Source organism: Mus musculus, chromosome 2, assembly GCF_000001635.26.
Source record: "Mus musculus strain C57BL/6J chromosome 2, GRCm38.p6 C57BL/6J".
NCBI classification, from domain to species: Eukaryota; Metazoa; Chordata; class Mammalia; order Rodentia; family Muridae; genus Mus; species Mus musculus.
In genome coordinates this window covers 25,511,974-25,536,671 of record NC_000068.7, presented here as the reverse complement: position 1 = coordinate 25,536,671, position 24,698 = coordinate 25,511,974, and the positions used below count along the sequence as shown (strand labels likewise).

Here is a 24,698-nt window from a genome sequence, read left to right as displayed (position 1 = left end):
ATGGACATTTCTGTTCTGGCCCGGTGGCTGAGTCTCCAGCAGTGGACTTTAAAAAATAATTTATTTCTATGCATGTGTGGTTTGCTTGCATGTATGTCTGTGCAAGTGTATTGGACCCTTGGAACTGAAATAATGGACAGCTGTGAGCTGCCTACCGAGAATTGAGCTGGGTCCTCTGAAGAGCAGTCAGTGCTCCTAACTTTTTTTTCTTTCTTTTTTTTTTTTAAGATTTATTTATTTATTTTATATAAGCACACTGTCGCTGTCTTCAGACACTCCAGAAGAGAGCATCCAGTCCCATTACAGATGGTTGTGAGCCACCATGTGGTTGCTGGGAATTGAACTCAGGCCCTCTGGAAGAGCAGATGGTACTCTTAACCGCTGAGCCATCTCTCCAGCTCCCATGCTTTTGAGTCATCTCTTCAACCCCTACAAAACATTTCTCATAGAAGCCGTGTTCTAGTTTTGCTAGAACTGGCCTGGCTAATGTATGTGAAAAAAGTTCCTCCTCAGAGCTGGCCATGGTGGCACACTCCTTTAATGCCAGTACTCGGGAGGCAGAGGCAGGTAGATCTCTGAATTTGAGGCTAGCCTGGTCTACAGAGAACGTTCCATGACAGCCATCACTTCATAGAGAAACCCTGTCTCAAAAAAACAGAAAAGAAAGGAAAAGAAGGACCTTTTTTTCTCTGAGTATGCCTGTGACCCCAGCACTTGGGAAGGTGAGGCTAGAGAATGCTGAGTTGAGGGCTAGCTGGGCCTACCTAGCGAATTTTGTTTTTGTTTTATTTTGTTTCTTTCTTTGTTTAAAGAGTACCCTTTTTGAAACCCAAATAGTGCAGGTAGGCCTGTACCATAAGCCTGTCACTTCTTTCCACGTCCTACTCCAGTTCCCCAGAGGTACAGTAGGACGGGAGTGCCTTACATAAGAAGCTAGCGCCAGGCTGGCCTTGGTAACACCTTTGTGTTGCTTTGGCTGCAAAGTTTTCATTGTTTGCAGGAAGCTGCAGCTTTTAAGCTCAGTGGGAGTCTGTGGTGTATATCATACCCACCAGGGATTTCTCTATTGTTATTTGTTTTCTATTTCTTTTGAGTCAGTCTTTTTTTTTTTTGTTTTTGTTTTTTGTTTTGTTTTTCGAGACAGGGTTTCTCTGTATAGCTCTGGCTGTCCTGGAGCTCACTTTGTAGACCAGGCTGGCCTCGAACTCAGAAATCCGCCTGCCTCTGCCTCCCGAGTGCTGGGATTAAAGGCGTGCATCACCACACTCGGTGTGAGTCAGTCTTTCTATAGCCCTGTTGTCCTGGAATTCAGAGATCCACTTGCCTCTGCCTCTTGAGTTCTGGGATTAAAGATGTGCACTACCCTGCCTCACTCACAAGAGTTTTCTTGCTGTGAATTGTGTTGACTCTGGAAGTTATTTAACTAATGGGTATATTTGTTTTGGTCACAGAAAGTCATCTAGAAGGCCAGAGGAAGAGGTGGTCTATGAAAGGGGCCAGTGTAGTGTGGACATTAGCATGAGCTTTTTTTTTTTTTTTTTTTTTTTTTTTAGTATGTCACCTTTAGGCATCTTGAGTTAAACCTGCATTACAGAGGCCACGTGGTTAAGTGACACTCCTCCAGTCTACCAAGTTTCTCATTCCTCTTGTTGCTTTAGTCAACAACCTTCAAAGAAGTTTTTGATTCCGCTGGACATGGTGATGCACACCTATAATCCCTATTCTTAGAAGGCTGAGACAGGAGGACCATGTGTTCAGAGGTGGCCCAGGCTGCTAGTGAGGCCTTGTCTTTCCTATGCCTGCCTCTTGTGTCTGGCTATATGTCCCGTGACCTGTTGACTGGTCACACTTTAGGTTTCAGTCTCTAGCTGAGCAGTTTGGGCTTCACTTGGGTGAACAAGAAACTCATTTTTTTCAAGCATGGTGTCAGGACCTGATCAAGAGTCATAGTCCACACTGTATCCTTAAAATGAAATGCTTAGTGCTGCCTGTGAAAGAGACGGCTCCTAGGGAAGTGACATGCTTGGTGTATTGGGTGGATGCAGGAAAATGTGGGTGTAGGGCATGGTGGCCTATAGAACCTGTTTGCTCTTGAAGGTGTTTTGAGAGACCCCTGGGGCAAGTGGAATAATTCTTCCCAGGCCTGTGGTAGGCTTTAGATTCCCCCAAGATTTCTGTTGCTTCCAGGCCTGTGGTACTGTAGGTCAGTGACTGTGTGGGCCTCTGACTGATGGCCAGGAACTGCAGCCAGGCCATGGGCTTGGTGCCATGTGGCTTTGTAGGCATGCAGAGTGGAAAGTCCCTGGCTGCACCCTTTGAGAGCTCTGGAAAGTCCCTGAGATGAGTTGGGTTTGGTCACATGGGAGGGCAGGCACAGCTCAGCCTTAGCTGATTTTATTGATAAAAACTTGTCGCTGGTGGCAAATGTCACAAGCCAGAGAAGAAATTACACCCTCTTTGTGCAGTCATCACCACAGATAATCCTCTCTTCTGCCTGTCACAAATCTCTTTATTTCTTAGCTTTCACTGGAACTAAGGTTGTAACTAAAACATTTTTTTTATGGTTTGAATTATTTAAAATGTTTGAAAGATGGGAAAAAAATCCTGCTTAGCCTTTGGCTCTGTTTTCCTTTATGATAATGTCTTTCATTCTGAAGATGAATTGAAAGCTGTATTAAAGTCTGTTGTCCTGAAGGCAAAGCCTGGTACTGCACTAGGGAAAGCAAAGGCTGCCAGATCTCTGTGAGTTCCAGGCCAGCCTGGTCCCCACATAGTGAGTTCCAGGCCAGCCAGGCTACAGATTCCAGGGAACAGCTGAAACTGGGAAGGCAGGTGTGCCAGTCGGCATGGCCTCATCGTGGACTTGCTTTTCACATTTATTTATTTTATGTGTATGGGCTTTTATCTGTATATGTATATGTGCATCACTTGCATACCTGGTGCCCAAAGAGGGACTAGAAGAGGGCACTGGCTCCCTTAGAACTGGACTTAAGGTTGGCTGTGAGCCACCATGTGGGAGCTGGGAGTTGAACCTGAGTCTGCTGCAAGAGCAACAAGTGCTTCTAACCACTGAGCTCTCTCTCCAGCCCATCATTATAGTCTACATAGTGAATTCCAGACCAGGCAAAGTTATATAGTGAGACCCTTTCTCAACCACACCCATCCACCCCACCCCCCAAAATTTCAGTTTTAACAACTATATTTTCTTAAAATGTTAAATTTGAATTCTGCTTGAATAAATGCTGATAGATTTAGATTGTGTCTGCTAGGGGAGTTTGAGCTTTGTCTTTGTTGCCTGAATGTGTTGTTACAAGTGTGTCTTCTGTAATCCTTTATGGTCAGGACCTGAGGACAAGCATTCATTCCCTGGTCTCCCCCAGGACTCATCTAAAAAAGTCAGGTACGGCAGCATACGCCTGTAATCTCAAAGTTGGAGAAGCAGAGACAGGAACATCTCTGGGGTTTGGTGGCCTGCCAGCCTGGAGTATTGAGTGAATATTCAAGTCACTCTCAGGTTCTGAGTTTAGCTGGGATTTGAAGCAGCCAGTGCAGGGCATGGAACACAGGGCCATGAACACACAAAGCACATACTCACCCACTGAGCCTCACCTGTCCCAGGAGAGAAACAGTTTATTGAAATTTGTCAGAATCCAGGTTTCATAGAATGAATTGCATAAGGTCCTGTCTCAAAAAACCAGTATGAGAAATATAGAGAAACTCTGAGCAGAGGACTGAGAGCCAAGTCAGTGCTAGGCTCCTGGTGCCTCCAGAACTTCTGTCAGCTGTCTCTCAGCCCGTGTTGGCCTTTGTGGACTACTTCAAAGCAAATGTAAGATGCCTCGTCATTTTTCTTGTTTATTTTTTAGTATAGAGGATTAACTCCAGGGTTTTGTGCATTCTAGGCTTTCTTCTACCGTATAACAGCTTTGTATAGTGTGTGTGTGTGTGTGTGTGTGTATGTGTGTGTGTGTGTGTGTGTGTGTGTCTCCATGTGGCTGCGCATGTGTGCATGTGCATTTGGAGACCAGAGGTTAACATTGGGTGTCATTTCTCAGGAGCCATCCACTTTACTAAGATAGTTTCCTATTGGCCTAAGCTCAGCACTTAGTCTAGGATTCCTGACCATCTTACCTGAGGGTCCTCCTACCTTTGTTTACCCAACATTGGAATTACAAGAGCACACTGCTATATGTGACTTTTTAAAATAGGAGGTTTGAGGGTCAAAACTCAGGTCTTAATGTTTGTGTGGGATGTACTTTCATCAGCTGAGCCATTTCCCCAGCCCCAAGTCATAAGTAGCCTTTTAGTTAAATTATAGTAACAACTAATTTTTTTCAAATACTATTTGTTTATTTAATGTATATGAGTACATTGTAGCTGTCTTCAGACACACCAGAAGAGGGCATCAGATCCCATTAAAGATGGTTGTGAGCCACCATGTGGTTGCTGGGAATTGAACTCAGGACCTCTGGAGAAGCAGTCAGTGTTCCTAACCACTCAGCCATCTCTCCAGCCCCAACTTAACTGTTTTTGTACATTAGTCTTACCTTCTGTAAACTGTTATAGCATAATAGCTTGAGGCCTTTTTTTTTTTTTTCCTCCGAGACAGGGTTTCTTTGTATAGCCCAGGCTGTCCTGGAACTCACTTTGTAGACCAGGCTGGCCTCAAACTCAGAAATCCGCCTGCCTCTGCCTCCTGAGTGCTGGGATTAAAGGCGTGCGCCACCATGCCTGGCTGAGGCCCCTCTTTGTGCTTGTTTAATAACTAGTTGTTGCACACTCAGGGAGTTACAGGATCATGGCACACAGAGCCCCTTGGGCTGGAGCGTTAGTGTGGTTGTCTAAGCCCTTATGTGTCCTAGCTTGGGGGTTGCCAAGCACTTAGACTGAATGCACCACTTCTGCTTTTCCCGACTACAGTCCCACCTCCGTCCTAGGATTTGATTGAGGGTCTCTCACCCTGTTGTCTTCTTAGAGCAACCTTCCTCCAGAGTCATTTGGATAACTCTGAACAGCTGATTTGATCTTTATGGCTCTGCTGTTGGGTCTTTTCTCGCCTACTCTGGACTGTGTCTCAGCCTCAGGAACTTGCCTCTTGCCTATTAACCTTCTCCTAGAAGTTTTCCTCCTCTGTAGTTCGCTCTGTGTCTCTGCTTCCAAACACACACACACACACACACAAAAGACCGTAGCAAGAGAGAGACAATGGTGAAGGTTTCCAGGGGTGGAGGAGTCTGTGCATGGAGATAGAGTTAGCACTTAGGAAGAAGGGAGTTCTGTGGATGAGCAATGGAGGCTACACCGTGCTTCCTGTACTGACCTGTGTGCTTAATGTAGGCCATCAGGCATAGATGGTACACATCTTTAGTCCTAGCACTCAGGAGGCAAAGGCAGGCAGATCTCAGAGTTCAGAACCAACCTGGTCTATAGAGGGAGTTCTAGAACAGCCAGGACTATATAGAGAAACCCTGTCACACACACCCCCAATAGTATAGGGAGGAAAACAAAAAGATAGCTTAGCCAACAAATTGCTAATGCCATGTTCCTCTGGTCACCTGTGTCTTAGTGGTCTATTGCTGTGCAGAGACACTATGACCCAGGCAACTCTTATAAAGGACAACATTTAATTGGGGGATTGCTCTTAGTTGGGAGCTGTCTGGCTTACAGTTCAGAAATTTAGTCCCTAATTGTCATGGTGGGGAACATGGCAGCATGCAGGCAGACATCTGTCTCTTGATCCACAGGTAGCAGAAGGGGGCTCTGTTACACTGAGCATAGTTTGAGCATAGGAGACTTCAAAGCCTGCCCCCAAAGTGACATCCTTCCTCCAACAAGGCCACATCTCCTAATAGTGCCACTCCTTACTGGCCAAGCATTCAAACACATAGGTTTATGGGGACCATACCTATTCAAATCACCACAGAAGCTGATATGGGGGTGGGGTGGGGTGTCCGGGTGTGTATGGTTGAAGAGTTGGGTGTCCTGGGGGTATCATTCACTAGAGAGCAGCTGTAATGAAGCAGCTCAGTCTAGCACAGCTAGGAGTCAGCATCCTTGGTTTCTGAAAGTGAGAGAGGATACAGTGGCCTGTGTCTATACAGTGGTTCTGAGGGGTCAGTCTCCATGATGGGCAGGCTGGACAGCATGGACAGCAAGCCACTTGCATGTGCTGTGGCCACCTGCGTGTCTGCGTGCTATCTTCATTTACTTCTTTTGTTGCCAGAGCTGCCACGAAGGACTTTGCCCATTCCTGCTGACGGAGTGTCCTGCATGTAAAGGCCTGGTCCGCCTCAGCGAGAAGGAGCACCACACTGAGCAGGAATGCCCCAAAAGGAGCCTGAGCTGCCAGCACTGCAGAGCACCCTGTAGCCACGTGGACCTGGAGGTGCGCTGGGCGGGGTGGGGCAGGGCAGGGCAGCCTAGGAGGCAGTGTCCACAGCATGGGCAGTCGCCTAGCATTTACTGCCATGGTTGAAGTTTGCTTAACTTCTTCATATTTCTCTCCATGTCGTCATGGAGTTTAGAAGGTTTTTGGTGGAACTGGGTAATTAGTACTGACTTACTTTAAAAAGTGATTTATAGCCTGGCGGTGGTGGCACACGCCTTTAATCCCAGCACTCAGGTGGCAGAGGCAGGCAGATTTCTGAGTTCAAAGCCAGCCTGGTCTACAAAGTAAGTTCCAGGACAGCCAGGGCTATACAGAGAAACCCTGTCTCAAAAACAAAAACAAACAAACCAAAAATTACTTATTGCTCTGTCAGAGGACCTGGGTTCAGGTCACAGCACCTACAAGGTGCCTAACAACAATCCCATAGCACCAGTTCTATGATTTATTTATTATATGTAAGTACACTGTAGCTGCCCTCAGACACTCCAGAAGAGGGAGTCAGATCTCGTTATGGATGGTTGTGAGCCACCATGTGGTTGCTGGGATTTGAACTCCTGACCTTTGGAAGAGCAGTCGGGTGCTCTTACCCACTGAACCATCTCACCAGCCCATAGCACCAGTTCTATGAGAGCCCTTTTCTCTCTTCTCTGTGCACCAGGCAAACACATGGTTTACCAGGCAAAACACTCATATACACAAGATAAATAAATCTAGAACATGTATATTTTGAGACAGGTTCTCACCTGTAGCCTTCCCTGAACTGGAACTTGCTATGTAGACCAGGCTGGCCTCAGACTTACCGAGATCCTTGTGTCTCTGCTCTAAAATGCTGGGATTAATGACTTCTGCCACCTTACAGGGCTAAAAGAATTGTCAGGTATTTTAGACCTGAGTGTGGTGAATTGGTGCCTATAATCACAGTCCTCAGGAGGTTGAGGCCAGCCTGAACTGGATGGTAAGACCCTGTCATGATCCCACCTCTCTCCAAATGACAAGAAAAATATGTCTTATTTTAGAAAAGTTGAAGCACAGAAGGCAGAGAAAACAGCAGCTATGTGTCACTTCTCTAGACTGTTAATGAGCAGATCCGATTAGATCTTACAAGACAGGTTCTCATTCATCTATGGAGTTCAGGGTGCGTTATTGGTAGCAATGTGCCATCACTTGAACAAGGGTCTGAGACGGTCACCTTCCATAGAGAAAAGGTGTACCTTGGCTTTGGACTGAGAGAGAGGATGGGACTGTGAGGACATGCGCCTAGTGGCCTAAGGAATTTTCATATGACCCCACCACTTAGATTGCATCACATGCCCATGTGTAGTCCTATGTTAGGGACCAAGCCTTCAACACGTAGATCTTTGGGGGACACTGGCAAGCCAGAGCATATCTAAAATTTAACAGTGTTTGCTGTGTCCCTTTCTTGGCTTGCCCATTCTCACTGTGAGAAGGTAGCCATCACTCAGGTTTGCTGGAGACGGGGACGTCAACTTCTCTTTCTTAGCTGCCTGCTGAATTTGCTTTCCACATCTTGGGTGTTGGCACTGTTCTTCTGTTGTATGATATTGGATGTTGGGTGCTCTATAGTGGTTTATCAGGGTCTCTCCTCAGGGAAGTTTGGCTGTGCATTGGGGCCATGTGAAGACAGGATAGTCTAGTGCTAACATTAAGTGCTGCAGTCATTTTGATCTCTACATGGATCCTTTGTTCTAGTCAGGTGTTGGAAGATGGTGTTCCTTGGTCCCTTTTGTGTTTCCTGGAGGTTACAGAGGAAGAAGTCTTTAAGTGTGAAGTTGTGAGGGTGCCTGTAGGCTCTCACTCAGGGTTAGTCACAACTCTCAAGAGAGTCAGAGGGACCATGAGCATATCAGGCTTCTCCTAGGTGCAGGCTGCCATCTTCACTACTTCCTGTCTCCCTCCTCCTTTACTTCCCTGTCCTGATGTTGGCATCCCCAACTAATGTTCCTGTTTCTCTTTAAGGTACACTATGAGGTCTGCCCCAAGTTTCCCTTAACCTGTGATGGCTGTGGCAAGAAGAAGATCCCTCGGGAGACGGTAAAGCATTTGCTTCCAGGGGGGTGGTTTATGGCCAGAAGCAGCAGAGTGAGGTTTCTGTGCTATTGCTACGATGGGCATGTTCTTGGGCACGGTGGCTTATCCTCCAATATTCATTTGACATTTTTTGCTGTTCATTTGTTTTGAGGCAGGGGTCTTACTAATAGCCCTGAGTGCCTAGAAACTGCACTGGAGACCAGGCTGGCCTTAAAGTCATGGAGATTTGCCTTAACAGCATGTTTCACCATGTCTGATGTTCCCCACCACCCCACCCTCTACCAGAATTTCATGTAGCCCAGGCTGGCCTGGAACTTAATGTATAAGCTAAGGATAACCTTGAACTCCTGATCCTCCTGCCTCCAACTGCGGAGTGCTAGGATTATAGGCATACACCCATAATCCTGGTTTATATTGTTACTGTTGGGCAAGTTCCTTTTTGGGGGGGGCGTGTAGTGTGGGGTTGTAATTCAGGGCTTCAAAGCTTTCTCCCATTGAGCTGGACTTCCCTCTTGATGACAGAAGTACACCTCTCACCACAAAGAAATAAGAGGGTTTATTTTTGAGTTGAGTACAAAAGACTGGCCTAAGGACATAGACTTAGTTACCCCAAATAATGAGTTTCTTGTGTGTGTGTGTGTCTGTCTGTCGTAACCCTTGGTAACTTCATTCTTCTTACCTTCCAGTTTCAGGACCATGTTAGAGCATGCAGCAAATGCCGGGTTCTCTGCAGATTCCACACCGTTGGCTGTTCAGAGATGGTAAGCCATGGGGCTGCTCTTAGGGACTAGGAACCTGGGTGGGTCTTTCCCTTATGATAAACAGTCTCCAGCTCTGGTTCCTCCTAGGTTCTTCCACCTCTCTGTTATCTCTCCTGGCTATCTCTCAGCACCCCTTCTTGCTGCCCTCAGGTGTCCAGGCTTGCCCTCTTGAGATCTAAGAACACACAAGTATATGTGCTCCTGGCACCTTGCACTTCCCAGAATGCCTAGTGGAGGCCTTAGAGCCACACCTTGGTCTTCTGTGTTCTTGCTGTCTACTTCTTCCCATCTCTCCCATGAAAGGAGAGCACACTTTAGCTCAGCTGCCTAGCCAAAGTCCCCGAGCCCAGAGGTCTGGCAGATCTTCCTCTTGTGTCATATTTCACATGCATACTGACAAATCCTTGGCTGTTGGCAGATGGATCCTGTCCCTCCAACTGCTATCTTGTCACCTCATCATCTCTTGCCTGGACACAGGCTTTATGTATTAGCCTATCTTGCCCCTTCATATTCAGCCTGTCACAGGCTATTTCTTTCTCTGTACAGTGGGACCCCCCATGTCCTTTCATGACGAGTGAACATGTGCTGGTCCACAGTGGGCCTATAGGATGTGAACATTCAGGGGAAGAGGAGGAGGCAAGCTGAGGATGCCGTGTCTGGGGCAGGGCGTCTCTGCTCTCTTATATGTAGTGGTGGGGATAGTTACAGCCTCGATTTCAAGGCAGCTGAGTTCCCTGCAGAAGGTAGATTAGAAGCTACCAGGAAACTGAGCTGCTGTAACCTTGAGCCTAGGATCTGTGCGTGTTCAGTTCGTGGGGAGCTCCAGTTCGTCTCTGACCTTGTTTGTGGGAACCTTGCTGACCCATGCTGAGGAAGCCACTAAGCTGACTAGTGCCTGCCCAGGAGGTGCAGGGTCACCTGCTTATGTACCCTGTCGTCCAGGAGGCTGTGCCCCCACTGGGAACACAGATGTCTTGCTTTCTGTTTACTTACGTTTTGAGTGTCTTTGTAAAATTATTTTATTTTGTTATGATTTTTATTTTTTATTACATCTGTGGGTACATGTAAGCCATGGCAGCATGCACATGAAACCAGAAGAAGCTTTTAGAGCTGACTCTGTCCTTCCAACACATGGGTCCCGGGCTGAACTCAAAGATCAGGCTTGCGGACAGCACATCTACATGCTAAGCCTTCCCTAGTGTTGCTTGAGATTGGGTTTGTTGGTTTTTGTTGTTGTCGTTGTTTGTTCTTTGTTTTGCTTTGTTTTTAAAGATTTATTTATTTATTTTATGTGAGTATACTGCTGCTCTTTTTTTTTAAAGATTTATTTATTATTATATCTAAGTACACTGTAGCTGTCTTCAGATGCACCAGAAGAGGGCATCAGATCTCATTACAGATGGTTGTGAGCCACCATGTGAGCCCTGAGTTTGTTTTTTTTTGTTGTTTTGTTTGTTTGGTTTTTTTTTTTTTTTTTTTTTTTTTTTGAAACAGGGTTTTTTTTTGTCCCCTGTATGTAACTCTGGCTGTCCTGGAACTCACTCTGTAGATCAGGCTGGCCTCGAACTCAGAAATCTGCCTGCCTCTGCCTCCCAAGTGCTGGGATTAAAGGCGTGCACCACCACTGCCCGGCTCCGGGTTTGGTTTTTAATTGACAGATTCTCATTATGTAGCCCAGGCTGGCCTTGCACTCATAGAAACTCTTCTGTCTCTGCCTTCTAAGTACTGGGATTGAATGCATTTGCCACTGTACCTGTTTATCTTTCTTAATTAGCATATAGTCTAATGGTACTATAGTCATTTTGAAATGTAAGACCTTAAATTTTTTTGCACAAGCTTGAATATGCTCAAATAGTGGCTTGCCTTTAATCCCAGCACTTGGGAGGCAGAGGCAGGCTAATTTCTTAGTTCAAGGTCATCCTGGTCTACAGTGTGAGTTCCAGGACAGTCTGGACTACACAAAGAAACCCTGTCTCAAAAAAAAACAAACAAAAAAGCAAGTTTGAAAGTACCTAGTTGTGACTTAATTACTTTTCTGTTGCTGTGTAAAGATTTACACAGTTTCAGAAGGTTAGAATCTATGTCCATCATCATGGGCAGCACGGGAGCAGGCAGGCAGGCAGGCAGGCAGGCAGGCAGGCAGGCAGGCAGGCAGGCAGGTAGGCAGGCAGGCAGGTATGGTGCTGGAGCGATAGCTGAGTGCTCACATCCTGAGAGAGAAGCACATGTCCTAATGGATGTCAGTCCAGTGTGGCTCATGGTGCCGCACTGTTCAGGCTAGTTCTGTACAGACACCATGCCAAGAGCTCTTGTCCTGTCCCACAGGTGGAGACTGAGAACCTGCAGGATCATGAGCTGCAGCGGCTACGGGAACACCTAGCCCTACTGCTGAGCTCATTCTTGGAGGCCCAAGCCTCTCCAGGAACCTTGAACCAGGTGGGGCCAGAGCTACTCCAGCGGTGCCAGATTTTGGAGCAGAAGATAGCAACCTTTGAGAACATTGTCTGCGTCTTGAACCGTGAAGTAGAGAGGGTAGCAGTGACTGCAGAGGCTTGTAGCCGGCAGCACCGGCTAGACCAGGACAAGATTGAGGCCCTGAGTAACAAGGTTTGTACTTAGCTGGAGTAGTAAGTCCTGGATCTTTGGCACCTGGACAGTGTCAAACCCGTCTACACTGCATGACTTGGGCTTTGGCCATCTGCTTTCTGAATCTTATACTCTGTGAGGCTCAGTCAGAGCATTTGGTTTTTGGCCTAGGAGGGTACAGCATCAGTCATGACACTGTGCTGGGGCTGTGGAGCTCCCGGGTGCATGTACATCCAGAGCCGTCCACGTGAACTTGGAACCTGTTCCTAACCCTGGGGACAGAAAAGACTCCAGAGGCTGGCAGTGGGGGAGGAGGGGGCTCAGGGCCACATCACATGACGGTCAGAGTTAAGTGGTCTCTGCTCTGCAGGTGCAACAGCTGGAGAGGAGCATCGGCCTCAAGGACCTGGCCATGGCTGACCTGGAGCAGAAGGTCTCCGAGTTGGAAGTATCCACCTATGATGGGGTCTTCATCTGGAAGATCTCTGACTTCACCAGAAAGCGTCAGGAAGCCGTAGCTGGCCGGACACCAGCTATCTTCTCCCCAGGTGCCATTTGTGCTCTTCCCATCAGCTTCAGAGGCCCAACAGAACGGCTCCCTAGCTGGGGCAGGGCACATGCTCAGCTGGCACCAGGAGTGTCTGCATCTAACTCCTCCTGGGAGTTAGGCATGAGGAGCTATGGGGTGCCAGGTTAGATGTGCAGAGTATGCCCCTTGTCACCTGCGCAGATGAGCATGGTGGCTTTAGAGTAGATAATGGAAAACAGACCTTTGCAAACCGGTCACAGCTTCAAGCCTGCCTGACTCCCGCCCAGTTGGATTGAGCATTAGTATTTCCTGTAAGCAGGAGCCCTGTGAGAATGTTCCTCACTCTCCTTCACCTGCAGGGCTCTGGAGGGGCTCTGGAGCTCCTCTGGCAGGGCCTGCCACGTGCTAGAGACTGGGTGTGTCATTGTAGGCTATGTATGGTTGCTTCCCTTGTGCTGCCTGCTTTGCACTTCTTACCGTACCACAGTGGCTACCTTTCTGTGGACTTCAGCGTACCCCTGAGGTCCCCACAGATGGTGTGAGGGGCCAGGCCTTGTCTTTCTCCCTTGTTAGCCTCTTCTTCCTGCTCAGTAGTTTGCTTCATAACTTAGTCATCGTCTAGTCTATCAGAAAGTGACCTGCACAGCATTTATTTCTAGGCTTCCTTTACAAAACTTTCTCTGCAGTAGAGGTTCTAGGATCAAGGCTAAGCCCTTAGGAGACCCTCTCCTTACTGGCTTGCCTTGACACTGGTGGTCCCTGCCCTTGGGTGGGAAGATGGAGCAGTCTACTCATCTCTGTAACATGGCTTCAGTGAGGGCTAGCAGTAAACAAACCTGGAGACTAGGAAACCAGTGTCTTAGGTGGGAACCGAAGGCACATGTGGGCAGCCTGGGAGTCAGATATGATTTCTAGAGTTGGGTAGTCCATGTTGGCACTGCCTCCCACCCCCATAGGTGACTTAGTAAATGTTAACTTGGGAGGTGTCCCAGGTTAACAGAGTTCCACAGTGAGTCTGCTAAGGGTCCAGCATCAGGAGCCCAAGTCCCTTGCAGCAGTCTCCTGGGGCCATAGCCAGGCAAAAGCTGGTTTGTGTAAAGGTCTGCTTTAATATTGTTGGTGAATCGGGTTCATGTAGTAGGCAGAGGTACAAGGAACAGGAAGGTGGGTATTGACACTGCCTGCAGAGGCTTAGCTCTGGTGAGTAGAGCATGGGTTAGTCCTGTTGTGTGGCTGAGAGCTGCTGGGAAGCCAGCTGAGACTGTATTGTTGGGTTCTCCGCCCAGAGGACACAGCTTTTCACAGCTCTCTGCTTTTCACTTATGGATGCACATCATGGCAAGCAGCCTGTGGTCCAGAGCTGTTCACTTCCCAGCTAGGAAGCAAAAGAAAGGGATGCAATGAGTGGAGAGCCCACTGTCTTCTTCAAGTCCCACTCCCGTGACTGAGACACCTCCTCTCAGGCCCCACATTAGAAAGTTCCTCCATCTGCAGGCAGCGCCAGATGTTTAACAAATGGGCATGGGGTGGAACATGCGGACCTACATACCCTAAAGAGTGTAGTGGCAGGTGCCTAAGGGTTGTTAAGGGTTGTGATTACTGAGGCTGAGGTCCACAGTAGACCAACTTTATGTGGAGATGCTGGTATAAATTCTGGAGTCCAAATACTGAAAAGCTTGCTGTCTAACTTCATAGACAGGTCCTACCTCAGGGCAAGGAGACCAGTTTGATTTTCTTCTCTTATTTGTGTTCTGAGTTTCATTGGCTGCACCTGCCCCAGGGTGCTGCTCCCACGCACAAGGTCTACCACCCATGTACAGTGGCTTAGAACGTGTCCTCAAGGCGTTCAGGGATAGTGCTGCTCCAGCCGTAGGTATTCCTTGACCCAGTCAGCCTCACAACCAACTAGTTACGTAGATCATGTATCGTTTGTTATTTTTTGAGACATGGTTTTGTTTTTTGTTTTTTGTTTTTTTTTGGGGGGGTGGGGGGCGGTTTCAAGACAGGGTTTCTCTGTGTAGCCTTGGCTATCCTGGAACTCACTATGTAGACCAGGCTGGCCTGGAACTCAGAAATCCGCCTGCCTCTGCCTCCCGAGTGCTGGGACATGGTTTCACACTATAGCCCATGGTGGACTCCGATCCATTATGTAGCCCAGGCTGAACCTGAACTCATGTTGGGAAGCTTGTGTTACTACGTCCAAGTCTCCTCTTACGCAGCCTTCCCATGTCCGGGCTGTTGTTTGTTACCTGTGAACCAGTGCTTCTCAACCTCCCAATGCTGCACCTCTTCACTACAGGCCATCATGCTGTGCTGACCCCAACCATACAATGATTTTGTTGCTACTTCATAACTGTAGTTTTACTACTGTTATAGATCATAATGTACATATCTGATACGTGCTTTCCTAAGGGGTCACAAGCCACAGGTTGAGAGCCGCTGCTCTAGGGCCTGAGGAAGGTTGACTGTGCTGTTCTAAGTTTCTGTTTCTCGGATGCTTCTGCTGAGGCAGGGTTCCTGTGGCCTGGTCTCCCTTCATAGCTTGTTGAGGACCCTAGCTACTGGGTTTTTGCCACCATTTTTGTCACTTTGAGGTTATTGGAATTATCAGTTAGCTTTAAAGGATGGACGTAGAAAGATGCCTGACTGGATTTGTAAGCTCAATCTCTGGAACCCACATTAAAGATGGAGGGAGAAAGGAGTTAACAGAGACAAAGTGTGGAGCAGAGATGAAGGAATGACCATCTAGAGACTGTCCCACCTGGGGATCCATCCCCTATACAATCACTAAACCCGGACACTATTGTGGATGCCAACAAGTGCTTGCTGACAGGAGCCTGATATAGCTGTCTCCTGAGAGGCTCTGCCAGCGCCTGAAAATTATAGAAGTGGATGCTCACAGCCATCCATTGGACTGAGCACAGGGTCCCCAATGGAGGAGCTAGAGAAAGGACCCAAGGAGCTGAAGGGGTTTGCAGCCCCATAGGAGGAACAACAATATGAATTAACCAATACCCCCAGAGCTCCCAGGGACTAAACCACCAACCAAAGAGTACACATAGTGGGACTCATATGTAGCAGAGGATGCTAGTCAGTCATCAATGGGAGGAGAAGCCCTTGGTCCTGTGAAGGCTATGCCCCAGTGTAGGGGAATACCAGGGCCAGGAAGCAGGAGTGGGTGGGTTGGGGAGCAGGGGGAGGGAGAAGAGGATAAGGGGTTTTTGGAGGGGAAACCAGGAAAGGTGATTACATTTGAAATGTAAATAAAGAAAATATCTTTAAAAAATAGATGTTAGGAGAGACCAGGCAGCAAGCAGTGCACAGGAAGGCAGAGGCCAGCCTGGCCTAAAAGTGTTCCAGAACTACATAGACACCCTGTCTCAAAAGCCAAAACAAAAGGCTGGGAGGAGAAGCAGCTCCCAGAGCTCTCCTTTGGTTTCCACACACACCCTGGCAGGGTCGGCCCCGTAGGACTGCACATGAGTGCACACAGTAATGACTTTCCTGAAGAAGTGAAGTTGGAGGCCATCCTGAGCTGCATGGCAAGAGTCTCTGGGTGGAGGGAGGCTTTCTGTCTGATTGTTTGTTTGTTTTTGTTTTGAAACAGGGGTTCTCTGTATAGCCCTGGCTGTCCTGGAACTCACTGTGTAGACCAGGCTGGCCTCGAACTCAGAAATCCGCTTGCCTCTGCCTCCCGAGTGCTGGGGTTAAAGGCGTGCGCCACCACGCCCGGCGGAGGTTTGTTTCTTTTGTGAGGAAACCCTTTTCTTGATACTTAGCTAAAGCTGTGTGATGGCTCCTGTTTTCCCCTTCCTGAGGGTGGGCTGCAGGGAAGGAGCTGTGTCCTGCCCTGTCCTCACTGATGCGTCTCCATACCTCCAGCCTTCTACACAAGCAGATATGGCTACAAGATGTGTCTACGAGTCTACTTGAATGGCGACGGCACTGGGCGGGGAACTCATCTGTCTCTCTTCTTCGTGGTGATGAAAGGCCCCAATGATGCTCTGTTGCAGTGGCCTTTTAATCAGAAGGTATAGAAGGCAGCCCCGGGATTCTAGGAGATCTGTGGGTGGCGTTGGGTACAGCTTCCAAGTGGCCAGGTTCTCCAAGACGCTGTATGAATCCATGCACATCGGGCTGTGGTTCTGCAGTGATTATTTCTCAGTGCCGATTCTGACACCTGATTGGCTTCATGACCCACACATGTTTGAATCTCCTGGGGAAGTATGCTTCCAGGGGAGGCCACAGCCAGAGCCCCTCTGTCAGTATTCAGAACCAGGACTTCCTTAATTAAGGAATTGAAACTCCAGAGAGTAGACTCTACTGAACATGGTCTCTTTCCTTCACCGCTCAGGGCCCAGCTCTCTCCTTAGAAGCCATACAGGAGGTAGAGCAAGGGATGAGGACTAGCAGGCCCAGAGATCCTGGCTATCACTGCTCAGACCCCTGTTCATGTGAAGTACTTTGCTTCCCAGGCAAGCTTCAGAATCAGTAGACGAACACTACAAAGAAACAGCACATGGGAGCATGTGTACAGCACTAAGCTTTAGCCTCAGTTCCCAGGCCCTGTGAGCACCCAGTACCACCGTGGGCATGCGTTGTTTCTGGATGAGAAGCTGAATAGACGGGCCAGCTGTCTAGGCACACTGCTGAGGGAGAGGCAGGACAGGATGGCTGTGGGCTTCAGGTGACTCATGAGCATGTTCCCTCCCTGGATTGACTTCTCGCAGGTAACATTGATGTTGCTGGACCATAACAACCGGGAGCATGTGATCGACGCATTCAGGCCCGATGTAACCTCGTCCTCCTTCCAGAGGCCTGTCAGTGACATGAACATCGCCAGTGGCTGCCCCCTCTTCTGCCCTGTGTCCAAGATGGAGGCCAAGAATTCCTATGTGCGGGATGATGCGATCTTCATCAAAGCTATTGTGGACCTAACAGGACTCTAGCCACCCCTGCTAAGAATAGCAGCTCAGTGAGGAGCTGTCACATTAGGCCAGCCAGGCCCTGCCACACACGGGTGGGCAGGCTTGGTGTAAATGCTGGGGAGGGCCTCAGCCTAGAGCCAATCACCATCACACAGAAAGGCAGGAAGAAGCCTCCAGTTGGCCTTCAGCTGGCAAACTGAGTTGGACGGTCCACTGAGCTCAAGGGCCTGGTGGAGCCCGCTGGGGAGCTTCTCAGCTTTCCAATAGGAAAGCTCCTGCTGTCTCCTCTGTCTGGGGAAGGGAGAGACCTGTAGGTGGGTGCTCAGAAAGGGCCTCTCCAGAGAGAGTCTCAAGAGCTGCAGCAGGAGCAAAGTGACTGGCCTTCCCCACCCCATCCTTTGGAAAAGAGGTAGCGGCTACACAGGAGAAGGCATGCGCCTGCAGGGTGTAGCCCAAGAGAGAAGCTCTCTGAGACATAGGCCCTCACTGGAGAAGGGCCTGCCTGGGCTGCACAGCCTTGCCAGGTGGCCTGTATGGGGGAGAAGTGATTAAATGTTGAGATGTCTGTGCTGAGTGGTGTTCATCTGGCTCCTGCTGTGTCTAGGTAGTGATGACCCTCTGGCTATCACTTCTGCCTTACTCATTCTGGACACCTCTATTCCTTATATCCTTCAAGCCCAGTGACCACTCCATTGTGAGTCTGCCTGGGTAGAGATGAAGGTCTGACCTTGACCTGGCCAATGTACAGGCCTTTGTCTCAGGATCCTTGCCTGGTTTGCACAATAGGAAATGTGGTGGGCAGCATGGTGTGAGCTGTGAGCATGCTGTGATGGAGGTGGACCCTGCCGGGCCCAGCTGCAAACATGCCCAGCTGTGAGCATGCTGTGATGGAGGTGGACCCTGCCGGGGCCCAGCTGCAAACATGCCCAGCTGCGAGCATGCTGTGATGGAGGAGGAGGAGACACTGCCCTCTAGACCCCTTCATGTCCCCTGTGGACTGTTGTGCTCATGGCTTCTCTGACTTTTCACACTGGATTTACTGGTTTTAAAAGGTACAGAAACAGCACAGCTGTCATCGTGGCGGCAAACTGACCTCACTCTGGCTGGGCCCCGTAACTTGCTGGAGAAGGGTGCATCTTGTTTCTTTCTCTCTGTCCTGTGAGTTCTTACGCTGGAAGCTAGGCCTACCTGTCACCTAGTGGACCCAGAAGAGCTGGTTATCTCTTACACATGTTGTGCTTGCTCTGCAGAGATCTAGGACCTCACAGCATGTGGGCAGGACCTAAGCATTTTACATGGGCTCTGGAGTAAGTTGTACTTCTCTGAGGACTCTAGTGGACATTTTAACCAGGATTATTGCTCTAGGATTTCTCCATAGACATTGCCCATTTCTGTCCGTTTTTTCTACTTAGTTTCTTCCTGCTTTGTAAACATTTTTGATCTAAGACTGATTCTTGGTTGTATTTGACCTTTCTTTTCTTTTCTTTTTTTTTATTTAAGTAGCTATCTTCAGACACACCAGAAGAGGGCATCAGATCTCATTACAGATGGTTGTGAGCCACCATGTGGTTGGTGGGATTTGAACTCAGGATTTTTGGAAGAGAGCAATCAGTGCTCTTAATCACTGAGCCATCTCTCCAGCTCCGTGTTTGAACTTTTTTGATGTGGAAAATTTCAAAGCTAGCAGGGCAGTAATGGTTCATGTCTTTAATCCCAGCACTTGGGAGGCAGAGGCAGACGGATTTCTGAGTTCCAGGTCAGCCTGGTCTAATAGAGTGAGTTCCAGGACAGCCAGGGCTATACAGGTTTTTGAAACCCTGTCTTGGAAAACCAAAAGCCAAAACAAAACCAAAAATGTATGTCCCCGTGCCTGGGTAGTGTGGTACTGGGGCTTGCACTCCAGGCCTCCTGCAAGCTCTCTACCAACTCGGCTGGATTTCCAACCCCAGAGTGGCGGACTGTTACATTAAAGGTGTTTTCTTTCCTTTAAAAGGGAATGGAGGGGGCCAGGGTGTAGTACAGTGGTGGAACACTCTTATGCTCAAGGCCCTGGGTTCCATCCCTACTGTGTGTGCATCTAGCACACAGGAGCTGAAACTGTGGAGTGGGAAGAATAGAAAGGTATCGACAGGGCCGAGCATGCTGGCACACACCCTTAGTCCCGGTACGAATAGGCAGAGGCAGGTGGAAATCTGTTCCAAGCCAATCAGTGCTACACGGTGAGATCCTTTCTCAAGAGCCCAGACCAAAAAGACCAGAATCCATAGGGCAGTGTGAGGAACGGAGTTGTGACAGACAGAATCTGAACCTATCTGAGGCCAAGGAGGACTAACAGGGCTGAGTGAGGGTGGTCAGCTCTCTGCCTACTGACTCCCTGTGGCTGGGGAGGAACTTCTGAGCAATGCCTTGGAAGTCAGTTTGCTGTCAAATGAGACAGATGTCGAATTGTCCTCTTCTACAGGGAAGGGGGGGATTCTGCCAAACCGGCTCTCTGGAGACAGCTCATAAGCAGGTGTGTGCATCGCTGTGCATCACCTCCCAGCGAGGGGACTGCCTACACATGCACCTCACAGGCCCCCAGATTTTAAAGTCACCAGCATTGCCCTCTAACCACACCACTGCCTCTTGTCAGCACATTTGGGATAATAGTAATAGAATCACAATGCCTTTTGACATGCTGGTTTCTTGTTTTGTTTTGTTTTGTTTCGAGACAAGGTTTCTCTGTGTAGCCCTGGCTGTCCTGGAACTCACTCTGTAGACCAGGCTGACCTGGAACTCAGAAATCCACCTGCCTCTGCCTTCCAAGAGCTGGGATTAAAGGCATGCGCCACCACCACCTGGTGAGGCAGGTTTTCTTTGTGTATCCCTGGCTGTCTTGAAACTCTGTCTAGACCAGCCTGGTCTTGAACTCGGAGAGATCTACCTGCCTCTGCCTGCTGAGTGCTAAAGGTGTGAGCCACCACTGCCCAACCTGTGATAGTATTTTTTCTGTGTGTGGTGTGCTTGTGTACACATTTGTGAGTACCTGTGAAATTCTGAAGTTTATTAGAGTCTGCCATCACTCTCTCCCCTCTGCCTCCCAAGTGCTAGGATTAAAGGCTTGCGCCACCACGCCCAGCTTCAGTGTTGGCTACATTAAAAACCCTGCCATAAACAAAGATGCAAACAGACCTCAGAAAAATGAAAAAAAAGTGCAGGGCTGGAGAGATGGCTCAGTGGTTAAGAGCACTGACTGCTCTTCCAAAGGTCCTGAGTTCAATTCCCAGCAACCACATGGTGGCTCACAACCACCTGTAATGCCTCATATACATAAAATGAATGAATAAATCTTTTTTAAAAAGTAAGTAAATAAATAAATAAATAAATAAATAAGAAAACAAGTTGTTGTTGTTGTTTTTAAAAAGTGCCAAGCTCTTACATGGCCACACCATTGCATAATCTGCCAAGGAATTGTTTTTGACTTTTCTTCTGTGACAGGATCATTCCATGTAGCCCTTGCTGTCCTATAACTCACAGTGTAGACCAGGTTAGCCTTGAACTCACAGAGATCCACCTGCCTATGCCTCCTGAGCACCAACACACCCAGATGTATGTGTTAGTGCATGCATGTATTCATGTATGTATATGTACTATGTGCATATCTGCCTGGTGTGTATGTATATGTACTATGTGCATATCTGCCTGGTGTGTATGTATATGTACTATGTGCATATCTGCCTGGTGTGTATGTGTATGTACTATGTGCATATCTGCCTGGTGTGTATGTGTATGTACTATGTGCATATCTGCCTGGTGTGTATGTACTATGTGCATATCTGCCTGGTGTGTATGTGTATGTACTATGTGCATATCTGCCTGGTGTGTATGTGTATGTACTATGTGCATATCTGCCTGGTGTGTATGTGTATGTACTATGTGCATATCTGCCTGGTGTGTATGTGTGTGTACTATGTGCATATCTGCCTGGTGTGTATGTATATGTACTATGTGCATATCTGCCTGGTGTGTATGTATATGTACTATGTGCATACCTGGTGCCCAAGGAAGCCAGAAGAGGATCTCAGATCCCTGGAACTGTAGTTACAAGTGATTGTGAACCACCCAGTGGTTGCTGGGAACTGAACCTGTGTCCTCTGAAAGAACACATGCTGTTAGCTTCTTTTTCTTCAGCCTCTAAAGGTTTTATTCTTTTGTGTACGTGGGTCTGTGTGCCGGTGCCTGGACAGGACAGAAGAGGGTGTGGGGTTCCTGGAAGATGGAGCTGTTAAGTGGGCACTTTACAGCCCCTGCCCTAATTTTCTTTCTTTGTTTGCTTCCCCCCTGTCTCCCTTTGGCTCAGTCTCAGTGTGGCCATGACTGACCTGAAACTGTAGATGGGAGCAGGATAACTTCAGACTTGTGAGATTCTCCTGAGTGCTGAGACTGCAGGCATGGGCTGGCCTCCTTCCTGATTCTTCTTCTTCTTCTTCTTCTTCTTCTTCTTCTTCTTCTTCTTCTTCTTCTTCTTCTTCTTCTTCTTCTTCTTCTTTAAACATCATTAATAAAATCAGATTTTCTTCTTGGTGAAGAGATGAAAAGTTTAAGCCATGAGCAGTGCAGTGTAAACATGATGTAGATGAGCCCTCCTGCCCGGCCAGCACTGGGAGGACCTCAGTCTGTCCTCCTGTCTTAGGGTTACCTTTGCTGTGATGAACTGCCATGACCAAAGCAGCCTGCTCTGCGTCTTTTTAGTGTACATTTCCAAATCACTGGTCATCATCAAAGCCAGGGCAGTGTCTTAGTCAGGGTTTTTATTCCTGCACAAACATCATGACCAAGAAACAAGTTGGGGAGGAAAGGGTTTATTCGGCTTACACTTCCATGCTGCTGTTCATTACCAAGGAAGTCAGGACTGGAACTCAAGCAGGTCAGAAAGCAGGAGCTGATGCAGAGGCCATGGAGGGATGTTCTTTACTGGCTTGCTTCCCCTGGCTTGCTCAGCCTGATCTCTTATAGAACCCAAGGCTACCAGCCCAGAGATGGCACCACCCACAATGGGCCCTTCCCGCCTTGATCACTAATTGAGAAAATGCCTTGCAGCTGGATCTCATGGAGGCATTTCCTCAACTGAAGCTCCTTTCTCTATGATAACTCCAGCTTGTATCAAGTTGACACATAAAACCAGCCAGTACAGGCAGGAACCTGGAGGCAGGAGTTGATGCAGAGGCTATGAGGGGTGTTGCTTACTGGTGACTTTAGTTTGTGCCACGTAGACATCAAACTGTTGAGCACACTCAGGTTTTCCTCTTAAAGAACACTCTGTATCAGAGAATGATGGCACACACCTTTAATCCTAGCCCTTGGGAGGCAGAGACACAGCTGGATTCTGTGAGTTCAAGTCTAGGTTGCTTTGCATAGCAAGTTCAGGCCAGGCAGGGCTATATAATGAGATTTCAAAGAAAAAAAAATCTGTTGAATGTGTTTCTTTCCCAGGCTAGTCCCGCTGTGTGAGTGTGTCACTTTGCTCACCTGGGGGAGCTTACTTGGGTGGTTTTCAGGTTTTCTGCAGGGTGACATCGGTGTTTTGGGATTGTCATGAGGCAAGCAGCATTTCTCAAACGTTTACCCTAAGAGGGGAGCTGCTAGGTCATGTGTTAAGTTCATATGACTTGGTTTGCTTTTGAGACACCTCTCAAATGCCAGAATTGTAGGCACAGCACCAGATCTATGCAGTGCTGCGATTCTGTTTGTCTACCTATCTATCATCCATTTTAGGGACAGGCTCTCACCTTGTAGCCTTGGCTGTCCTGAAACTCGCTCTGGACCAGGCTAGCTTCAAACAGAGTTCTGCCTGCTCCTGCCCGCTGAATGCTGGGATGCTGTGGTGAGCACTTCCCTGAGGTGCGTCTCCAGGTTGTAAATACATTCTTGTTGTTGTTGTTGTTGTTGCAGGGTCTTACTGTCCAGAGCCTTAGACTCCCTAGTACTGGGTTAGAGTACCATGCCCCATAGAGAATACATTTCATCTCATTCCTTTGCTTATTGAGATAGGCTTCCTGTGTTGCCCAGTCTGATCTCAGACTCAGTGGCTCCTCTCCCTCAGCCTCCAGAATAGCTGGGGCTACAGGTTATGCCACCACCCCCGGTTTGGCGAATTTATTTTAAATGTGGCTGTGTCCCCAGTGAAGTACCCTGCAAGCTGCACTCTTGTTGCCCCACAGCCCCAGTAGCCCTTGGGCCTCAGTGTGTTTTCAGTATAGCCCCTAACCAGCATGTCCTGTCTTGCCATGCTTTAAATTACCATGTGTTTTACCTATGTTTAAGTTGCATATTCTCTTAGGTTGAGCTTAAGACTTTTGTTCTGGATACAAGTCTGGTTGAATACATAACTTAGTTGGATTTTTTTTTAGCTTTATCTTTTCATCTTATGTCTGTTCTGTAGGGAAAGCTTTTAGATTTGATGGGATGTTTAGCAGTGCTCTGTGTGGGTTATGTTTTCAGTGTCTTGTCTCAAATTTGTGTGTCGTGCAAGCATGCATGACACGTACTTCTGGGGAGAGACATGTTTAGGTTTCCTCAGGCACCAATCACTTTTTTTTTTTTTTTTTTTTGAGACCAAGTCTTTCACTGGCCTGGAATGCTGAGTAGGCTAGGTTGGCCAATAAACAGTAGGAGTCACCTGTCTCTGTGTCCCTGGTGGTGGAATCATGCGCACACACAACCACTTCCAGCCTGTTTTGTTTTGTTTCATTTTGTTTTTCAAGACAGGGTGTCTCTATGTAGCCTCTCTGGAACTCACTCTATAGACCTGACTGGCCTTGAATTTAGAGATCTGACTGCCCCTTCCTCCGGAGTGTGCACTACCACAGCCACCCAGGGCTCTCCCAGCTTGGTGTGTGTGTGTGTGTGTGTGTGTGTGTGTGTGTGTGTGTGTGTATGTGTGTGTGTACACTTCTGGAGATTGAGTGATTGGGGTCAGGTCCTTACGCTTGCCTTGTAAATGCTTTACCAACGGAAATATCTCCCTAAGCCTTTCAAAACTCTCTGTTAACATCAGATCATGACAGTTTTCTGTTGTGATCTCTTGTCATGACAGTGTTTCTCATGTGACAGTTGGGTATATTGTTTCCCATTTGTTTGCACAAGGTGTAGGGTTTGGATTAATTCTGAGAGCCAAAAGTAATTAAATGGAAAAGTTTTCAAAAATAAGCAATTCATACATCTTAGGTTGTACAATCCATAAGTTGTAAATTCTTAGTGTTGTGATGAAATCTCATCCCATCCTGGTGTCGGCTTCCCACCCGTGGCACCTGAGATGTGACCCATTCCCTTTAGCATCTCCACTCTGTCTCCTGCATGCTTGGGCACTTGCCCATCTCAGGGACCAGAGGACATGTGCATGGAGGCCTTCTATCTCTGTGACCTTGTTTTACCTAGTGACTGCCTGAGCACAGCGCTGCTGCCATTCAGGCCTGCTG

The 24,698-nt window shown here is 48.0% G+C and overlaps 1 protein-coding gene across 4 annotated transcripts in view; it reads left to right on the top strand.

Moving 5' to 3' along the window:
- The window catches only part of Traf2 (TNF receptor-associated factor 2), a 28,959-nt gene extending 10,269 nt beyond the window's left edge, over positions 1-18,690 (top strand). For 2 of the 4 annotated variants that reach the window (NM_009422.3, NM_001290413.1), the window contains exons 5-11: positions 6,224-6,385; positions 8,366-8,440; positions 9,124-9,198; positions 11,524-11,805; positions 12,155-12,332; positions 16,196-16,344; positions 17,044-18,690. In NM_009422.3, the coding sequence (NP_033448.2) occupies positions 6,224-6,385; positions 8,366-8,440; positions 9,124-9,198; positions 11,524-11,805; positions 12,155-12,332; positions 16,196-16,344; positions 17,044-17,262 (1,140 nt within the window). In that variant the 3' untranslated portion in view covers positions 17,263-18,690. The remainder of the gene's footprint in view (positions 1-6,223; positions 6,386-8,365; positions 8,441-9,123; positions 9,199-11,523; positions 11,806-12,154; positions 12,333-16,195; positions 16,345-17,043) is intronic. The other 2 variants (XM_006497850.2, XM_006497849.2) reach the window with 1 other exon arrangement.
- The last annotated feature ends 6,008 nt before the right edge of the window (positions 18,691-24,698 follow it).